Here is an 18,101-nt window from a genome sequence, read left to right as displayed (position 1 = left end):
TGGAGAGTTGAGCCAGAGATAGAGAGAGAAAGAGACAGAGAGAGAGAGAGAAGAGAGTGGATGCCAAATGGTCGGCGCCTTCGAGATGTCATTCAAAGTAAACACTTCAAGAGTGGTGGAATTGAGCGAGTGAGAACAAGGACGAGAGCGGCGGCGGGTTCAGTCAATGCGAAAAAGACAAACCGCCGATTTTTCCCTCTTCCCTCTTCAACTCTTCAACTCTTCAACTCTTCCCTTCTTCCACTTTGCTACTCGTGTCTTGCTGTTCAATTTCCCCTCCAAAGCACCACCACTTTCTATGCTCACTTTGAGCTTTTGTTTGATGCTTTTGTGTACTTATTTTTGAGCTTGTCGACGTGGTCAGTCTTTTTTCTTGTTGTGTGGTGTGATTGTTCAGTCAGTTCAGTTCAGTTCAAATCTTCTTCATCTCTTCTCTTCATCTTCTCTTCTTCTTCTTCATCTCTTCATCTCTTCTCTGTCTCATCCTTCTGTTTCTTCTTCTTCGGCTGTTCTTTCTTTCTCTTCTTTCTGCTTTCAATTCTGCATCGCAACAAGAGAACAAAAATCACAAAAATCAAAAAAAAAAAAAAAAAAATCCCATTCCGATTTTCAATCAAAAAACAACAACAAACAAAACAAAAACAAAACAAAAGCCACAAAAACATGTCGAACGATGAACATCCGCGATCACGACGAAGCGCAGGAACAAGCATAGGAACAGGAACAGGAACAAGCATAGGAACAGGATCAAGCATAGGACCAGGAACAGGAACAGGATCAAGACGAAGCACAGGAACAGGCGCAGGCGTGCTGCTGGGGCTTGCGGTACTCTTGTCGCTCTCGATGCTCAACGGTGCGAACGCGGCTGCCCCTCCGTGCAACACAACGCTGCTCGACAACCTCAACCTCGCCAACCTCGCTGCAAGGGACTGCCTCGCAACCGCAGCAAATGCATCGGCGACAGGCAGCGCTGCACTGTGCGCGCCGCTCGCTCCAGGGCCGTACTGCGCGTGCTCCCGTTGCCAGACAGACTTTGACCAGCTCTTCACGGCGTACCAGGCAGTCCACACGAGCACCAATGCGCGCGAGTGTGCAGAGGAACTCGCAGACCCAGACACGGCGCTCGCCATTGGCCAGATCACCGTCGTGCTCCAGCGGTGGCCCTGCTTTGTCGCAAAGACGGACTGCTCAGATCCAGTCAACGCACCGTTGTGCGCACCGCAGACTGGATCCGCGCTCGCGGCCATCCCCGCCGCAGGTCAGGCAACGCTCGACCTGTGCTTGAACGCAATCGAGGCCAGCTGCACCACGACGCCCGATCTGCCGTACTGCCAGAACTGCCTCAACGGTGTCTGCTACGCCTCATCCACAAACACGTCAGCCAGTCCAGACGGTTTCATCTCGCTGTTTGATGTCATGTGCAACCCGACGGGGCCGTTCGCCGCCCAGATGGTCGACGGGCTGGCAGGCTCGCTCAACCAGCCCTACTCTGTCGATTTGTGGAGCATCGAGTACAACTCTGTTTCGCACGTCTACACCACCTCCGATCCAGTCAACCTGATTTCGTCGTATCCTGCGTGGAGCAAGCCGCCTGTCGTTTTCAGCCACACCAACTGCACACCCAACCCTTCTGTCGTCCAGCATGTCGGCAGCACCGCCATCTGCAAACCGGGCCTCAGCTGCCAGACATACGATGGCCACATCTCCTCGATCGTCTTTTGCCCGTCCGGCCACTTTTGTCCCGACCCGATGCAGCCACCCCAAGAGTGCCCGGCGGGTTACTTTTGCCCCGAGGCCATCGTCTCGCCCATCAAGTGCGGCCCGCTCGATCAGTGCCCGAAGGGCGCCAAAAATCACATTCCTGTGATTGGCCTGCTGGTGCTGGGCATTCTGACTCCCGTGTTTGTTGCGTTGCACTTTATCCTGCGCGCGCTCGAGCGCCGGCGCTACCGCCAGTATGCTCGCGACCTCCACTCGACCAGCAAAGACCGCCGCGGTGCGCTCGTCCTTGCTCCGCTCCCTTCGCGCATGGACATTACCTTCTCCGACATCAAGGTCGTCATCCGCAAGGCCTCTGCCGGCTCCAGATTGAGCAAGCTGATGCAGCAAATCCGCCAGACAGACCAAGCAGTCACTGCCGGCAAGACAATCATGAACAACGTCTCTGGCGCCTTCCGGGCCAATCGCGTCACGGCCATCATGGGAGGCTCGGGCGCGGGCAAGTCCACCCTCATCAATGCAGTCATGGGCAAAATCAAGCGCGCTGGTGGCCAGGTCTGCATCAACGGCGTCGAGGCCGAGCCTTCGCGCTACCGCAACATTACCGGCTACACACCTCAGGAGGACGTCATGCTGACCATGCTCACGGTGGGCGAGATTCTCACCCACTCGGCCCGCCTTCGTCTGCCGCGCGAATGGACGAACGCGCAAATCAACCAACACATTGACGCCGTCATTAGCATTTTGGGCCTCGCCGAGGTCCGCAACTCGCGCATCGGCGATGAAGTCAAGCGCGGAGTGTCGGGTGGTCAGCGCAAGCGTGTCAACATTGCCATGGAACTGGTTGCCAACCCGTCGCTGCTCGTGTTGGACGAGCCCACCACCGGCCTGGACGCGACCAGCGCTTGGGAAGTCGTCAAGTGCTTGAAGGCCATTGCCAACGCCGGCCGCACGGTGGTTGCCGTCATCCACCAGCCTCGTTTCGAGGTCTTTGCTCTCTTTGATGATCTGCTGATGCTGAGCAAGGGCGGATTTACTGCCTACAACGGACCCACGTCCGAGATTGCCGGCTACTTTGGCTCGATCGGCTTCCCAGTCCCGGCCACGGGCAATCCCGCCGACTTTTACTTGGACGTGCTCGCTGGCAAGATTCCGCGCCAGGGCGACCCCGCCTTCCACCCAACTCACATGGCCGAACTGTGGAAGCAGAACGGCGGCATGCTCGAGCGGCTGTCGGCAAACCTGGCCGACTCTGCCCAGCACCAGCTGGAGATTGCCTCGACCGATGCGGCCTTGGACCAGGTGGACACGCTTGTGGTCGAGATGCATCGAAATGCAAGTGCTGCTGGATTGTCTGTTGTGCCGAGCGATGCAACTCCTTCCGCCACCACCACCAGCACCACCACCACCACCAGCACCCCAAGCAGCAATGCCCTTGTCCCTGCGCCAACCCAAAACCACGCGTCTCAAGCGACAAGCCAGAAGAGCATGCCTGAAAAGCGCGTTTCCCCTTCGGCCCTCACGCAGTTCTGGGTCTTTTTCGGTCGAGCTCTGCTTCAGCGTTTCCGAACACCAGCCGGAACCATCTTGTTTGTTGGCATTCACATTCTCTCCGCCGCGGCTTTGGGCGCTGGCTTTATGCAGGGCACACGCTTGTACCTTCCGCCCCTGCCCGACTTTGTCTCTGAGTTTTGCCCTCCCGCCATCCAGCACTATTGCCGCGCATTCCCAATCTTCAACCTGGGTTTGTTCTCGTCATCCTTCTTCTTGTCTGTCGCCCTCGGCAGCTCGTCCATCATTATCGCCGTGTTCAATTTCGGCGACGAGCGTGCCGTCTGCTGGCGTGAAGCCAGCTGGGGCACCAACCGAGCGGCATACACGGTCGCAAAGTATCTCGCCGAACTGCCCTGGATGTTTGCCGCGTCGTTTGCGTTTGCTTCGGTGCTGTCGCCCATGCTGCGACCCATCACGAGCTTTGGTGATTTGCTCGTCATTATTTTCATGACGCAGTTCGCCGCATTTGGGCTCGGCTACATTATCTCGATTATTGTTTCTCGCGAGTCCTCCATGGTTGTTGGCACGGTCGCGGTCTTTGCCTTCTCCGTGTGCTCGGGCTTGTCTCCCCGACTGGCGCAGATTCGTGACTCGTACAGCGTCGCGCGCATCATCTGGGACGTGTCCTTCCCCCGATATGCTGCGGAGGCACTCTACATTTCCGAGGCCAAGGCCTACACGGACGAAGAGTCCATCTTCCGCGCCCCCGTGTTGCGTTCCCTGGATTTCCTCGGATACCGTGTGGACAATGTTCCGTTCGATCTCGGCATGCTCTGTGTGCTTGGAGTTGGCTTCCGGCTCATCGCCTATCTGCTGCTGGTGTTTTGGAATCGTCGCAAGCAGCAGTGAGCGGAAGGTGCTTTGTTGGTTTGTTTTTTTGTCGTCCGATTGATGTGGTTTCATATGACCGTTCGAGCTGCGTACAGTATATCGTTGCCGCTCTTTGTAACAATACAAGCAAATACAATCAAAACGTAGAGGAACTGTGCAAATTATTCTTTCAACAACGGACAAGCAGGCACGATAAAGTTTGAGCAGCAAAAGGAAGCAAAGAGAGAGAAAAAAACCACAAGAAGCAAAAACAAAACAAGGTCAAACTAACAATAACAAGGCAGAATGGTAGGGGACAAACAAACCGAAACGCTAAATCAGGCAAAGAGACCGCGAAGGCACGAAAAACCAACGAGATATTAGACAAACGTCTCTTGGTGGTCGTCGCCTTGGAAGAGCCGGCTGAAGCGATTCATGGCATTTGAGGCAAAAGCAAGAATTCGGCTGCCCGAGCCCTCTGCGTCCTCGGCACTCGCAGCAGCAGTTTGCGGTGTCGGTGGCATATCTGCGTGCTGCTGCTGACTGGATTGTAGTGGGTGGCTGAACGAAGCCTCACTGTCATTTCCCACGGTAACAGTCAACTCGCCGACAACCGAGTCGAGGCTCTCGCGCGAAGCGAGCTGCGAGTTGGGGGTTTCGGTGGCTTTCTTGGAATCGTCGACCCTGACAATGAGCACTGCCGGCTCTGCTTCATTTGCGACGACAGCAGCAGTGGGAGGTGGTGTTTCCGGCAACTTGCTAGCAGCACTGGGTGAGGGAAGAGCGGGAGTAGAGGTAGTAGTGGCAGCAACGGCAGCAGCAGCAGCGGCGGCGGCGGTCGGGACAACGGGAGGAGCGGCAGCAGGAGCGGCAGTCGAATCGCTAGTAGCAGCAGGGATGGAGTTGGCTGAAATACCAGGGCGGACACCGCCGTCAATCATCATGCCGCTGGTCGACGCTTCCAGCGCTTCCACAATCGGAACTGAGCGTAACCGCACACCAGAGACCAGCTCCATGTCCTTTTGTTGCAATGAATAAACCAACAAACAAACAATCATCAAAACAGAGTGAAAAAGTTAAAACCAAAACAGAGATAACTCAACCTCAAACCGCAAAAAAATCGACGTGTGCAAGCTCACTCACCTCGGTTTCTTCTTCACCTTCGCGGCGTTGATTCGGCACCAGCTGAGCGACGCGAATCTGCAAAAGCGAGTGGAACGCTGTCGTTCACACACACACAGAACGACACGGAAACAAAGACGTCAGCCATGAATTGTGCTTCAAGATGCATCACACCATTCCAGGAACGTACGAGCTCGGCAAATCGGGCACTTGTTCGATTGATAGCGCAGGACTTCGGCACAAGGGTTGCAGAGACACAAGTGACGACACGGGAGAACAACAGTGTCGCGCGAGTCAGCCATGCACACGACGCACTCGGTGTTGCCGCTGAGCGCGCTCTCCTCGTTGGTCGCCGAAGCTGAAGGTTGATTGCTCGTTTTTTGCTCAATACCATACACTTCTTGCATCATGTAGGCAATGCCATCGACAACGACCTTCTGCTTGAGCGGCTTGATGGAAAAGTTGGTCGCGTCCGCCGCAACGTCAAACGAGGCAATGGTCGCCTGCGACTGCGTTTTGCTGGTGCGTTGAATCTCGCTGGGTGATGCGTGGCTGGAGGAGGGTTGGCTGGCTGAGGCGGACGCAGAGGTCGATGCGTCGCGGGCACTGTCGGGGCTTTGTGGCAAGGTGGCTGGCGGGCTGGGAACCTCGAGCTGCACGACAAGCGGGTAGCGGGAATAGTCTTCGCTCAGGGAGAGGAAGTCGGGGTTGGCACTGGCCAGATCAATCACAAACTCTGAATGCTGAAACTGCTGGTCGAGGCCCTTGGGGTAGAAGAATGAAGGAGACGTGTGTTCCGGCGAGGCTGACTTGAATCTGTGGATGAGCCAGCCAAGCGCAGTGAGTTTGATGAGGTTGTGTCGAGTCAAAGAAAAACCAAGCAACACGACCAAAAAAAAAAAGTAAAAAAATTCGCAGCCATTCCGTACGTGACAACGCCCTTTGCGTCGCAGAATTCCTTGGCAAACAGGTGGATGGTCACAAAGCAGTCCGAGTCCGAGTCGAACATGAACTCGATGCTGTAGCGGCCCGGCTGTGCGTCCGGCGTTTTGACGAGCTGCAGGCAAAGTATCGATCAACATGAGGTGAGCCAACCGAGGTATAATTTTTGTGTGAGTTATTCTTTTGGGTGTGTGTGTGTGTGTGTGTGAGTTGTTTGAGCGAGGTATGGTTGTGATATTCAGAGTGCACAGAGTTGACAGGACGCAAACAATCCGTGGGAAAATCTGGTCGTTTTTGGTGTAAATGTGCAACAGTAAAAGTCAAATTGCAGCAAGGTGTGGATGCGCTGTACCTTGAGCGAGTCCTTGCGGAGGTTGACGTGGCTGCGGATGGTGGTCGTGTGGCGCATGTTGACTGGCGGCTGGTGGTAGAGCGCGCCGAGGTGGCTGGTTGTGAGAAAGTTGAGGTCGTTGAGGTTGCCAAACAGGTACGCCTCGGGCTCGAGCGCCGCAAACCGCTGTCCGCCCATCGAGAACTGCGACCCAAAGTACATGCCTTTTGAAAACAGCGAATCAGCGAAATCACACACAAAGAAAGGGGAGCAGGAGAAACGGGGGGTCATAAACTTGGTGAGTAAGGTCATCATCATCAGCTTCTAGATCACAATATCCAGTAGTGCCTTGTCTCACTGTCACAACCACAAAGCCTGTGTTCATTCCTCGCTCAAACCTCCCCCCCCCCACACCCCCATCCCGAAGCGCGCCAACCCTACCGTTGGACGGAGGGTAGCGATACGCAACCGCACGCTGCCGACCGCCGTCGTCGCCCAGCACGGCCGCCGCGTCGCCGCCCGCTGGGGAGGTCGCTCCTGCCCCAGTGTCGCGCGAGTGCATGGCAATGTCGGCAGAGTGCTCGGCGTCCCCAGCGTCCGACCCGCGGCCTGTGGAGAATGCGCTGCCCATGATTCGAAGAAGCAAAGAACGAAAGGAAAAACCAAAAAAAAAAAAGGAATGATTTGGAACCGCTTTGAATGAGGCGCTACTTTTGCTTCACCAGGTCCGGTCGTGCGGAAGCCTGAATCCATTTTGCACGTCCCAGTATTGTACTCACCAGGTTGAGGATGGTCTACTGTCAACGCTGGAGGGGATTTTCAGTAATCATCGCTGATTTTCGCCTCAACTCTCGTGAATCCGCGGTCAGCTTTCGTGCTCATCAAGTGGAAGCAGACAACTGGCAAGATGCAAGGGAAGTGGTAGAGTTGAATGGACGACGTCGACAACAAAGAAAAAGAAATCAAAGTAAAACGTTGTAATAATCGCAACAAAGCAAGTACAACAGGGCAGGCAAAGGCGGAAAGGGAACGCTCCAAAAACAGACACCCGCTTGTTTGGGCGCATCTACAGGAAGGGCTCGATGGTAATCTCAAGGCACGAGACGGGGTTGGGGAGCGCAAAGGCCGAAAGCACCTCAGGATGGAGCACGCCGATCGAGCCAATCTTGCGGCCGTTAGCGAAAATATCGGCAGCCTGGCCAGGGAAGTACATCGAGTCTACGAGCAAAAGAGGAAATGTCAAAACGGAGAGGTGGGGAGCGCAAGTCAGCATCGAAATTCAAGCTGCAACAATTTCAAAAAAATCCTTCCTGCGTACCAGCGGAAGACTGCAGACTGTAGCCCTTGTCACCGCCAGCAACGTTGAACGGCACCTCGAGCACGGTCATGACACGATCAAGAACACCGTGGACAATCTGACACGGGGGGGTGGGCAAACAAAAAAAGCAGTCAGCACACGTATTCGAGACAACCTCTAGCTTCTCAAGCTGTGCGTGCGCTTTCATACCTCGAACTGAGAGGCAATGTTCGAGTAAAGCACGGCCAGCCGCCTTTCGTTGCGAGCGCCCGTATCGGAGGCGGTGTCCTTGAGAACAACGTCCGAAATCTCAAACACGCGCATCGGCAGCGGCACGTTCAGGTTTGAATGGAGCGTCTTGAGCAAGCCGGGCATCAAGCTGGTGCGGCACACTTGGAACTCGACCGACTGGGGATTGGCCAGCACGACGGCAGAGTTATCGTCTTGGTGGCGCATGTTTGAAAAGTTCTCGGCATGCGAGCACTAGACCGAAGATGGATGGTTGAATCACAAGACAATAATCATCCAGGAAGAAAAAAAAAAAGAAAGAGTGAGCACACGGAATACTGTCCGCAATGTGAAAACCCAGACAACACGCGCAACCAGGCTCCGAATACGCACCAGCGAGAAGGTCAAAACCTCGGTAAAGCCAGCCATGGCCATCTCGAGGCGCAAAAGATCAGTGAGCTTGTTGACGGGGAGCTGGTGAGCGACAGTGCTGGTTGCAGGGACAGTCCACTCGAGGTTGTTGAAGCCGTAGCCGACCGCCACATCTTCCATAATGTCGCAGGCGTGGATGACGTCCGAGCGGGTCGGGGGAATATCAACAACGACAGACTTTCCGTCAGCCGAGACAGTCGCTGGGAGACACATGCGGCTGAGCAACTTGGCAACCTGCTCGGGTGTTTGCTTGATGCCGACGCGCTTTGTAATCCACTCGACCTCGACGGTTTCCGTGCGGTATGCGAGCTTGGGGGTGATCTCGGAGGTGCCATCAGCGTGCACAATTTCGACAGGCTCGATGCTGCCGCGACGCGAGAAAAAACAATGAAAAAGTGAGTCGGCTCGCAATGATAAACCAAAACGCTCAACCTCAAGAATAACAACAGAAAACAGAAAACGCCATGCTGCTTACACGAAGGGCTTGGCGCAATGTTGGGAGAACATGGTCACCATGATTTCAAGCACAATCAATGCCTTGGTGCGATCGGTGGCAGTGCACTCGATAAAGACATTGCGCGTGTTGAGGCTGATCTTGGAGTGGTCGCCGTTGATGATTGGGGGCACGGAAAGCACAACATTCTTGGCGTCGTAGATGACAGGGTAGCGTGGCTTATCGCGGATGATTGGCAAGAACTCGCGCAAGTGAGAGTCCTGCAGAACAAGAAGAAAGAAGAAAAGAAAACAAATCAGCGAAAAAAAAAAGCGAGCAAATGGAGCAGGCGTTTCCATCAAAGTCAGAAAACAGGTTTGGGGAAAAGCTTCAATTGCAAGAGCTGCCAACTCGTACGCACCTCGTAGAGCTTCATCATACTTGCGCCAGTGTGCTTCTCGGTTTGGTTGAGCGGGACAAAGGAGATCTCTTCGGGCTTGAGGGCCTTGTAGGCGAACGGTCCCTGGATTGTGTCGAGATCATGTGTGCCGATGGCGACAAGTGTTCGCTTGCGGCAAATGTTCTGGTGTAGCTTGTCCTGGAGCTCGATGAAGCGCTGGTACATGGCAGCATCGAACGTGATGTCGCGCAGGACGGCGGCGACAACGAACGGGCGGACCTCTGCAACCTACATCCGGGGGAAAAGGCACGAACGGAATGGGTTGGGCAAGTGCAAGCGGAGTGTGTCGAGTAAGGATGAGAATACGGAGCGAGACAACAAACAAAACGCGGACAACGAGCGAGAAGAGCACAAGAACAGCCTACCTCCTTGTGGACGACGAGGCGGTGGACGGGCTTGCCAGAGAGCGTGTACTTTGGCGGGGCAGTCTGCTGGACAAAGACACGCAGGGCACGGCCGAGACCTTCGAGGCACAGCAGGTCGTAGCGGTTTGCGGGGATTTCGACGCGGTAGACGACCTCCTCGTCCTTGGCGTTTGCGCCTGGGTTTTTGACGGACTTGTCGCCCTGGCCCTTTGCCTTGGCGTCGACCTTGACCTCAGTGGTGACTACGGAGCAAGCAAGTTGAGTGAGAGAGTGAGAGAGAATGCATTGGCATTGAATCGCATTGCATTGCATTCGTCATTGATTGATTGCGTACCTTCGTCGAGCTCGATGCCAAACTCAAAGCAGAGTTCTATCCATCAACAAACAACAAACCGCAAAGTGAGAATGAGCAAGCATCAGGACCAAGTCACAAGTGGAGTGAGTGAATGAGACACGATTGCATCAACGCGCAGAGTGCAGAGTGAGTGCACAGCAGTGAACAAGAAGAACCAACAGACCAGCAACCTCATCTTGTGCTGCATCTCGCTTGTCAATGTCTCTGGCTTGTCAATGTGTCTCGCTGTTCTCTCGCTGTTCTCTGCATTGGAAGCGGTGAAGCAGTGAAGCGAAAGATCTCTCTTTTTCTTTTCTTTTTTTTTTCTTCTTTTCTCTTTTTTTGTTCACAGACAGACAGGCAGACAGACAGACAGACAGACACAGATAGACACACACGCACACATGAAGGTATCAAGCACCCGACGCGACGGTGATCGAGAGAGAGAGAGAGAGAGACAGCGACAGTGAGGTGGATCGTGGAACACACACACACGCGGAAGAACGGCCGCCCCCCTTCATCCCCACTCCAATCCACTACCACTCCACTACCACTCCACTACCACTACCACGAGAGAAGCACGTTCAGGCCAGAGAGTTGGAGGGGGGGGAGATATGCTCGCTGTGTGTTACCGTCAAACTCAGTGTCCGTGTACGTCTTGCCAATGGCAGCGAACAGCGCAGAGCGATTCACACTGATGGTCGGCATGAGTGAAGTGAGTGCTGTTGTTAAAAAAAAGAACAAATAAGAGTGATGAAGATTTTGATGGTTGAAATTGGATGGATGGATGGATGGGCGATGAAAGGCTCAATCTCAGGTGGTTTGGCTTTGGCTTTTGCATTGAGCCGCTCAGATTGCATTCAAGTCACCCACTCTGCTCCCTCACTCATTCATTCATTCTTTCTTTTTTTGTTTATTATTGGAAATCAGAACGTTCAACTCGCAGAGACGGACGCCAGAATGGCAATCCAGCAAGGACGATTGAGATTGAGACTCGGATTGCTGCCAGTGCTCGCGCTAGTGCTGCTTCTAGCCACGACAGCAGCGACTGCAGACGACAGTGACAATCAGGGTAACAGACCCCTCGCAAAATGTGATGAAAGTGCAGCGGAGGGGGGCAGTTGAACTGAACGTTGACGTGCTGACTTTTGGCATTGCAAGTCAACCCGCTGGCTGCCATCGACGTGTGGCTCGGTCGACTCGGTGGACGCCTCGACACAAGCCTCGTCGAACTGCGCAGCGATGGCGACCGCGGCAGGGGTCTCGTTGCCAAACAAGCCATTCCTGTAAGCTACTGTAATAAAAACACAACCACAACCAAATCGAGATAACTCAAGTTCTCAGACATTCGTGTTGTGATTTACACCACATTGACAGTGTGTGTGCAAGAATCATTTGCCGTTCACTCATCCATTGGCCCCTTTGCTTTTGTTGTGACAGCCAAAGACGGTCTTTGCGAGAATCCCGCTCACAGCACTCATCAACATTGAACACGCAATGGTGAGCGATCTCGGTCCAGTGATTGACGCATCCGACCTCTCGGATCAAGAAATCATGAGCGTCTTCTTGTGGCATCAATTGCACGGATGCGGGCAAGTCGAGGACGGAGGCGTGGCCGAGTCAAACTGGCAGCCGTTCCTCGACACCCTGCCAGACCGGCAAGAAATGCACCTGACAATGCTGTGGACACCCGAGCAACTTGCGCATCTGGATGGTTCTCTCTTGCGCGACTTTTCCGAGCGTCGGATTCAAGTCCTTGAGGCATCGTTCAGTCAGTTTGATTTATCGATGTTTTGCTATTGTGGTGCATGTTACGACTCTCTCACTTGCCATTGTTTGCTTGTGTGTTTGTTTGCTTGCTTGCTTCTGCTAGAGCGGCATCAGCAAAGCACATTCGGCAAGTTTCCGAGCGCAGAGTCGTGCGATTGGACCAAATTCACCCTCGAGGACTTTTTGTGGGGCATGGCGATCGGTTGGAGTCGCACACATGCCGTCCGTGTCCGCGACGGCGAGGGCGCATGGCAGACTGCCAATTGTAAGCTGCGCCACCAGTACTCCGTCAGCCCTTGTGTGCTCATTCCTTTGTTTTTTGTTTTTGGTTGTTTTGTTTTTATTTTGCAAAAGGTCTTGTTCCGGTCGCGGATCTCCTGAATACTGACATTGCCAGCAAAGTGAACGCCGAGTGCTACACCAACGATGAGTCTACGCATTTTGAATGCCGGACGCGGCACCAGCTGGCTCAGTCGGAAGAGGTTTGTTGAAATCGAGCATGTGGTTCTTTCGAGTATGCCTATTCACACCTGATGTTTATTGCCGTGTGACCTCCAAAGCTTCTTGCACAGTACAATGCGGATAGCGCATCCATTGACAACCACCACCTCTTGATGGACTACGGGTTTGTTCTGAACGATGACTCTGCTCGGCGAGCTGCAACGATTGGTCGCCCCATTCCGCTTGACGATCCCGATCGTGCTAAGCGTCTATCGGTGTTGAAACAGCACAAGATGCAAATGTATGGACCCCGAAACAGTAGTGCTGGGCCTTTTTGTTTTGGTGGCGAGCTGGTGACTGCAAATGTGTCTTACCAAAAGCTTTCGTTCAAATCCAGGGGAATGAGCTTGCCTCTGTCCTTTACAGATTTTGAGCTCCCGTTGACGTACTATCGCATTCTGTGTGCTCGATCGCAGGTGCTCAACTCAAAGTGGACCCCAAGCTTTGTGAGTGGAATTCTCGGATTTGTCTGAACATTTTGTGTTGTATGTTTTTCGGTGCACTGATGTTGCGTGGCACATCATCTGAACATCAACCAGAAACCAACCATCCTGCCAGAAGAAGAGACGTGCGCCCGAGACCACCTGCGTGTGGCCATGTTGGAGCAACTTGGACGATTCCCGACCAAGCAAGCGGTAAAGTCGTTGTTGTTGTTGTTTGTCTCTTGTTTTCCGACATCCAATGGTTGCAGCAATGAGCTAATAAGCCATTACCTTTCTGTTTGTACCCACGCTTAGAGCGAGCCCATTGCACTCGCGCAGATCCAAGCAGCGTTTGCTGAAAACTGCAAGACCAACCCGACCAACGCCAAGTGCATCTCGTTACACCGGCAGGCGCTTGCCATCCAGTTGCGCATTTCGGAGCGTGGTTTGTTGAGCGATTTGGTGCAGCGTCTCACTCAAAAGGAGACTCCATCGAAAACAGAGTTGTAAACAAATTAGCGCAAATTTTGTTGTTGTTGTTTTTGTTGTCATCTTTTTTTTCTTTTGCGGCGATGATTTCCCATCGATGAGCAGGCGTATCAATGGGGGAGTTAGTTGTTTAAAAATATTCGTTGAACTTGGAATGCGCGACAATGTTGTAGACTTTGAAGAGTTACACATGCAACCACGATGACAAATCAATATGAAAATTTCACAAAACAAAAAAGGGAATAGAAGGAAGTCGATGGGAAGACGAGAGAAGGGCTCGCTTCAAGCCGTTCATTCACAGGACCATTAAGGACTGCCGGGCTTTGGTTTTGGCACGCTTTTATCCTTGTTCTTGATAAATCCCTGCGTGCCTCGCCCACGTCGGATTGGACGTGCGGGCTTGATGTCGGTGTGGCGCGCAGGTTCGAGCGGAGGCACGTCTGCGACAAGGTTGCGCGTGTTCGCCTCCTTCTTGACGCGGTAGATGCGCACCAGCCAATGTTCGGTCGTGTATGCCTCTTCGAGGTGAGTGAAGGAAATGTCCTTGTTGCCAATTTCGGCGTTTCGGGTTCGGTCCCAGCCTGACGGCTTGCCCCACTCGGACTGGAACTCGCCAAATCGGTAGTAGCACATCTTGTACATGAGCGAGTTGAGCAGCGTCGGGGAGCCGTTGCGGTCAACCAAGAACTGACCGTCCTGCGTGAAATAGTCTGACTCGCGAATGTCATTCGGGTGCTCGCCTTGCGCAATGCGCACCATCCACAAGAACTTGTTAATGTCGTCACCCGAGTAGCCAATTACGCCGCCGAAAATGATGAGCACGTAATCGACACTGAGCTCGCGCATGATGGGGTAGGCTTTCTCTTCTGTGGACGACATTGCCTGCAGGACACGAGTGAAATGAACAAGCGGTCGAGTCAGAACAAATCGGCAAAGCAAACAAAACAAACAAAAGGAAGGCAAACCAAACAAACAAAAAACCAACCCCACCTTTCCAACCATGGCAATGTGCGAGTTGTTCCAGGTGTTGTTGTCGACGAGGGTGGTGCGGTTGGACATGCCGGCAATCTGGTAGCCGTAGTCCCACCAGGACATGATGGTGGCATCGTCGTCCGTGTTGGAGCGCAGCCAGTGGTAGGCCTCGCGGAAGTCGTCGAGAATGGTGCGCGAGCCGTCTCCTCGCTGGGTCGACAAGACGACAGAGGGCGAAGAGTAGGCGTTCGAGGTAACCCATGTGCAGTGGAAGACAAACAGGGCGAGGAGAACGGTGACAACACCAACCACCAGCATGGACGCCTCGCGAGGCATGGTTGGCGTGCGGGTGTCCGGGGTGAGCTCCGACCCAGCGGGTGCGACCATGGATTGGCGCGTGGCGAGTTTTGCCTGCGGGGCGGACGAAGAGGTGGAGGCCGGCGATGCGGCGGTGGTCGAGCCGTCCTCTGCGCGACCAGAGTCGAACAAGTACGTGTCGAGCGTGTTGGAAATGGCGACGGCGGCCAGGATGCACACAACGGGGGTCAGGGTGAGCATCAGGCGCACCATCACGCCAGCAAAGTAAACACCCGTGACGGCATAGAGCACGATAAAGACGCGCTCGTCGGTGGGCTTGCTGAAGAACAGCCAGAGACCAGCGGGGAAGATGCAGACAAGAATCTGCAGGTCGAAAAAGAAGGACGTCCAGGTGGTCGGCTGGTGCTCTGAAACGGACGCAATAATGGGAATGTGGATTTTGGCATAGCCGGTATCCCAGAGCGAGTAGAACCGACCCGTCCAAGGGGCAATATAGCCCATGTAGGTGAGCACCACAACGCCGACAAACACGGCGGCCGAGCCAAAGATGAAGACGGCGCGGAAGATGACGCGAGCCGAGTTGGCCGGAAGGTGCTCGCGGACGATGGAGAGGAGCGCCATCGCCTGGAGCAGGAGGAAGATGCCGAGACCAGCCATGTGCTCGCTGGTGCGCACTGGCTGGAAGCCGACGAACGGCACCTGCATCGAAAGCAGGGTGCCGATAATGTAAAAGACCGAGAAGGCCACGTAAATGCGATGCGAATAGCGGCCCATCAGCAGCAGCACAAAGACGTGCAGCGGGATCAAGTTGATGATAAAGACATAACCACCCCATGCAGCCACCATGTACCCGTACGACACGGCGCAAAAGACGGCCCACATCATGCTGCCCGTCTTGATGGCCTTGACCCACAAGTAGTATGTGAAGAGCAGCGCAAAGATCGCAATGCCCTCGTTATCGTACGATCCGGCGACAGAGCGCGAGATGTATCCGGGGACTGTGATGAGAGTTTGGGGAGAGGTGGGGAAGAAGACAGGAAGAGAAAAAAAAAGTGCAGTTGTTCGTCCAAGACCAGAGTCAATCACAGGGCCTCACATGCACCCCCCTCCAAAATCCACAAACACACCAAACACACCAAAACACAGTGCCATATGCGCGTGCGCAGACATACCGATGCCAATGAACGCGGCAGCAAGCAAACCAGCACCCTCCGTCCAGAGTTCGCGAGTGAGCAGGAAGGTGGCGAAGGCGGTCAGCGCGCTGAACAGCGGGGCAAGGAAGACGCAGACGTCGCGGATGTGGATGGGAATGTTGAGCGAGTTCATGACCCAGTGGATGAGGCCTGAGGTGAACATCAAGCCCGGGTAGACGGTGCCGCCGACAATGCGGCCCAGCGGGAACCAGGCGCGCTCGTCAAACCAGTTGATAAACTCGCTTACGCTGTGGGTGACCATGTACTCTGTCGCGCGATAATTGAACCTGTGTCGACAAAGTGGAGTGGAGTGGAGTGGAGGGAAGTGAAGTGAGATTGGTTGGGGTTGCACACGAGCAAGCCGTCCAGATCCATCATCACGATCAGCCGCGTTCCCTTTGGCAGTGCTGCAGAGTGGCAGTGAAAGCCGGGGGGGGGAGTAACAGCAGAGTGACGGGCAGGGCAGTGGCAGTGTATGGGAAAAGGGCGCGATCTCAGGCTTCTATTGAGCGTTTTGAGCTGAGCTGGGCTGGGCTGGGCTGGGCTGGGCTGCAGCGTCTGTCTGTTTGTCTCAGGGTTGCATGTGTGTGCTGCTGCTCTGATCCATACACCATCACGAATGGGGTTTGCGTCTCGGGAATCGGCAGGCAAGACAGCCTCTCTCTCTCTCTCCTCTCTCGCTCTCTCAATCTCACTACCATTGACCGTGGTTCTCCCTAACCCTGGCCCTCTCGCTTACCATGGATCAAACTCGTGGATGATGCTCTCAAAGCGGATGACGGCAAACAGGCGCGATGCAAACGCAAGCAGTCCGATCAGCGCCAGAATCGTAAATGTCAGCAGCTTGAGCGTCCCATTGCTGCCAGACGCCGATGGATGTGCTGCTGCTGCTGCTGCTGCTCCTCGCGATGGGGCAACTACAGTCATGGCAACGGAAAAAAGAGTCTGAGAAAGAGAGAAAGAAAAAAAAGACGAAAAACGACAAAAAAGAGAAATGACAATTCTCAGAAATGGCAGAATTTTCAGCTCAAAAGATTTGCTAAATTCTATCGCGAGTGTCAGAAAATAACAATGTACATATTGGATACAAGATTTGACTACCAGAAACAAAGCAACGCTTTCAAGCAACAGGCGTCGCAGATGGTGCAACAGGGACCAGAGAATAACGAGAGTGCGCGTCAGCAGCGCCCGAATCCTCGGGTTTCCAGGAAGTGGGGAGATCGAATGTGGCAGAGAGGGAGGAGGCCGAGTGCTGGTTGCTGGACGCTTCACTGGCATCGTCGGAGGCGGACATGTTGTGCTCGTGCTCGGGAGACGAGACACTCGGCGCAGTGCCACTCATTGCTTCCTCGGGCTTGGTGGTCGCCATCGACTCGGGGTTGAACATGACCAGATTCACGGAATCAGTGCCAGCAACGGCACGAAAGCCAGCCTGGCTGAGCATCTCCAGCGCGCGCTGCTGCACGGTGGGCGGAGCCTTGCTGCCGCAGATGCGATTGAGCCGGTGGAGGCAACGCGTGTCGTGGCGCTTCAGGTGGTGGTTGAACTTGAAGCCCGCGCCGCAACGCTCGCAAGTGTACGGACGAATGTCGCCGTGGGAAATCATGTGCTTCTTCAGCGCGGCCTTCTCGCGGAAGGTCTTGCTGCAATCGGCCATCGTGCACACGAAGGGGCGCATGGTGGCATGTGTGCGGACATGCGCCGAAAGGCGGTCGGGACGGCGGAAGATTTTGCCGCACTGGCCGCAGGTCACGTCGTCGAGCAGGAAGCCCTCCGCAAGCGCATGGCGAGCGTTGGCGCGCGTGACGGCCGTGGTGTGGCGGCGCGAGTCGTCCTCGGCGTCCGTGTCGTCCGAGTCCTCTGCAGAGCTGCTGCCAGAGTCGGACGAGTGGTTTCGGGCACGGCGCAATCCGCCGCGCGCGTACGAGCCATCTTCGTCCGAGCCAGCCGAGTCGCTGTCGTCCGACTGGCGCCTGCTGCTGCGGTGGTGCGAGTGTCGTCGGCTCGAGTGGTGGTGGTGGCGCTTGCCACTCGACGAATGGTCTCGCTCACGAGCGTGGTGGTGGTGGTCTCGGCTGCTGTGGTGATCGCGTTCACGGTCACGGCCGAGTCGGTCACGGCGGTGGGACGAGGAGGACGTCGACGAGATGGACGAGGTTGTGACGGACGCGTCGCTGCTGCCCATGAAGGGTGTCTTGGGCCAGTGATCGCCACCGGCAGGAGCGGCTTCACCGAACGAGTTGACCATTGGCACAGTGCGCGGCGGCATGACAGCGGGGTTGTTGTGGATGCCCATGCCGGCACCCGATGCAGCACTGCCAACAGCAGTGGTCGTCGTCGACGGCGCAGTCGGGGCAGCGACAAGGCCATTCTGGTGGTGTTGTGGGTAGTAGCTGGATGCGGACGAGT

The 18,101-nt window shown here is 54.9% G+C and overlaps 6 protein-coding genes across 6 annotated transcripts; 2 read left to right on the top strand and 4 right to left on the bottom strand.

The window, feature by feature from the left end:
* Nucleotides 1-843: 843 nt before the first annotated feature.
* CAOG_05403 (ABC transporter CER5) lies at nucleotides 844-4,122 on the top strand (the record flags this gene model as incomplete). Its single annotated transcript, XM_004346026.1, has 2 exons — nucleotides 844-1,090; nucleotides 1,193-4,122. 2 exons carry the CDS (start codon nucleotides 844-846, stop codon nucleotides 4,120-4,122), a joined length of 3,177 nt encoding a protein of 1,058 aa, XP_004346076.1.
* A 124-nt stretch (nucleotides 4,123-4,246) lies between these two features.
* CAOG_05402 (hypothetical protein) lies at nucleotides 4,247-7,158 on the bottom strand. The gene is made up of 6 exons (XM_004346025.2): nucleotides 6,920-7,158; nucleotides 6,500-6,702; nucleotides 6,135-6,262; nucleotides 5,396-6,021; nucleotides 5,227-5,303; nucleotides 4,247-5,102 (listed from the first exon to the last, which is right to left on the bottom strand). Exons 1-6 carry the CDS (start codon nucleotides 7,107-7,109, stop codon nucleotides 4,464-4,466), a joined length of 1,863 nt encoding a protein of 620 aa, XP_004346075.1. The 5' UTR covers nucleotides 7,110-7,158; the 3' UTR covers nucleotides 4,247-4,463.
* A 282-nt stretch (nucleotides 7,159-7,440) lies between these two features.
* Nucleotides 7,441-10,778, bottom strand: CAOG_05401 (phenylalanyl-tRNA synthetase). Its single transcript, XM_004346024.2, has 9 exons — nucleotides 10,660-10,778; nucleotides 10,028-10,063; nucleotides 9,694-9,935; nucleotides 9,290-9,556; nucleotides 8,911-9,149; nucleotides 8,397-8,799; nucleotides 7,986-8,258; nucleotides 7,797-7,893; nucleotides 7,441-7,696 (listed from the first exon to the last, which is right to left on the bottom strand). The coding sequence occupies exons 1-9, from the start codon at nucleotides 10,733-10,735 to the stop codon at nucleotides 7,545-7,547; spliced, it is 1,785 nt and encodes a 594-aa protein (XP_004346074.2). The 5' UTR covers nucleotides 10,736-10,778; the 3' UTR covers nucleotides 7,441-7,544.
* Nucleotides 10,779-10,930: 152 nt separating this feature from the next.
* On the top strand, nucleotides 10,931-13,436 carry CAOG_05400 (hypothetical protein). Its single transcript, XM_004346023.2, has 9 exons — nucleotides 10,931-11,099; nucleotides 11,189-11,313; nucleotides 11,468-11,798; nucleotides 11,901-12,062; nucleotides 12,152-12,279; nucleotides 12,358-12,539; nucleotides 12,636-12,744; nucleotides 12,838-12,933; nucleotides 13,036-13,436. The coding sequence occupies exons 1-9, from the start codon at nucleotides 10,988-10,990 to the stop codon at nucleotides 13,228-13,230; spliced, it is 1,440 nt and encodes a 479-aa protein (XP_004346073.1). The 5' UTR covers nucleotides 10,931-10,987; the 3' UTR covers nucleotides 13,231-13,436.
* On the bottom strand, nucleotides 13,365-16,680 carry CAOG_05399 (oligosaccharyl transferase STT3 subunit). The gene is made up of 4 exons (XM_004346022.2): nucleotides 16,432-16,680; nucleotides 15,672-15,979; nucleotides 14,200-15,497; nucleotides 13,365-14,091 (listed from the first exon to the last, which is right to left on the bottom strand). The coding sequence occupies exons 1-4, from the start codon at nucleotides 16,617-16,619 to the stop codon at nucleotides 13,516-13,518; spliced, it is 2,370 nt and encodes a 789-aa protein (XP_004346072.1). The 5' UTR covers nucleotides 16,620-16,680; the 3' UTR covers nucleotides 13,365-13,515.
* Nucleotides 16,681-16,812: 132 nt separating this feature from the next.
* Nucleotides 16,813-18,063, bottom strand: CAOG_08885 (hypothetical protein; the record flags this gene model as incomplete). The annotated part of the gene is made up of 1 exon (XM_011272245.1): nucleotides 16,813-18,063. A coding segment is annotated over one exon (1,251 nt), but the record flags the coding sequence as incomplete, so codon positions are not given.
* Between the last annotated feature and the right edge of the window lie 38 nt (nucleotides 18,064-18,101).

Source organism: Capsaspora owczarzaki, assembly GCF_000151315.2.
Source record: "Capsaspora owczarzaki ATCC 30864 unplaced genomic scaffold supercont2.9, whole genome shotgun sequence".
Lineage (NCBI taxonomy): Eukaryota > Filasterea > Ministeriida > Capsasporidae > Capsaspora > Capsaspora owczarzaki.
Note: the sequence above shows the minus strand (reverse complement) of the source record. Positions and strands in the feature narration are given on the sequence as shown.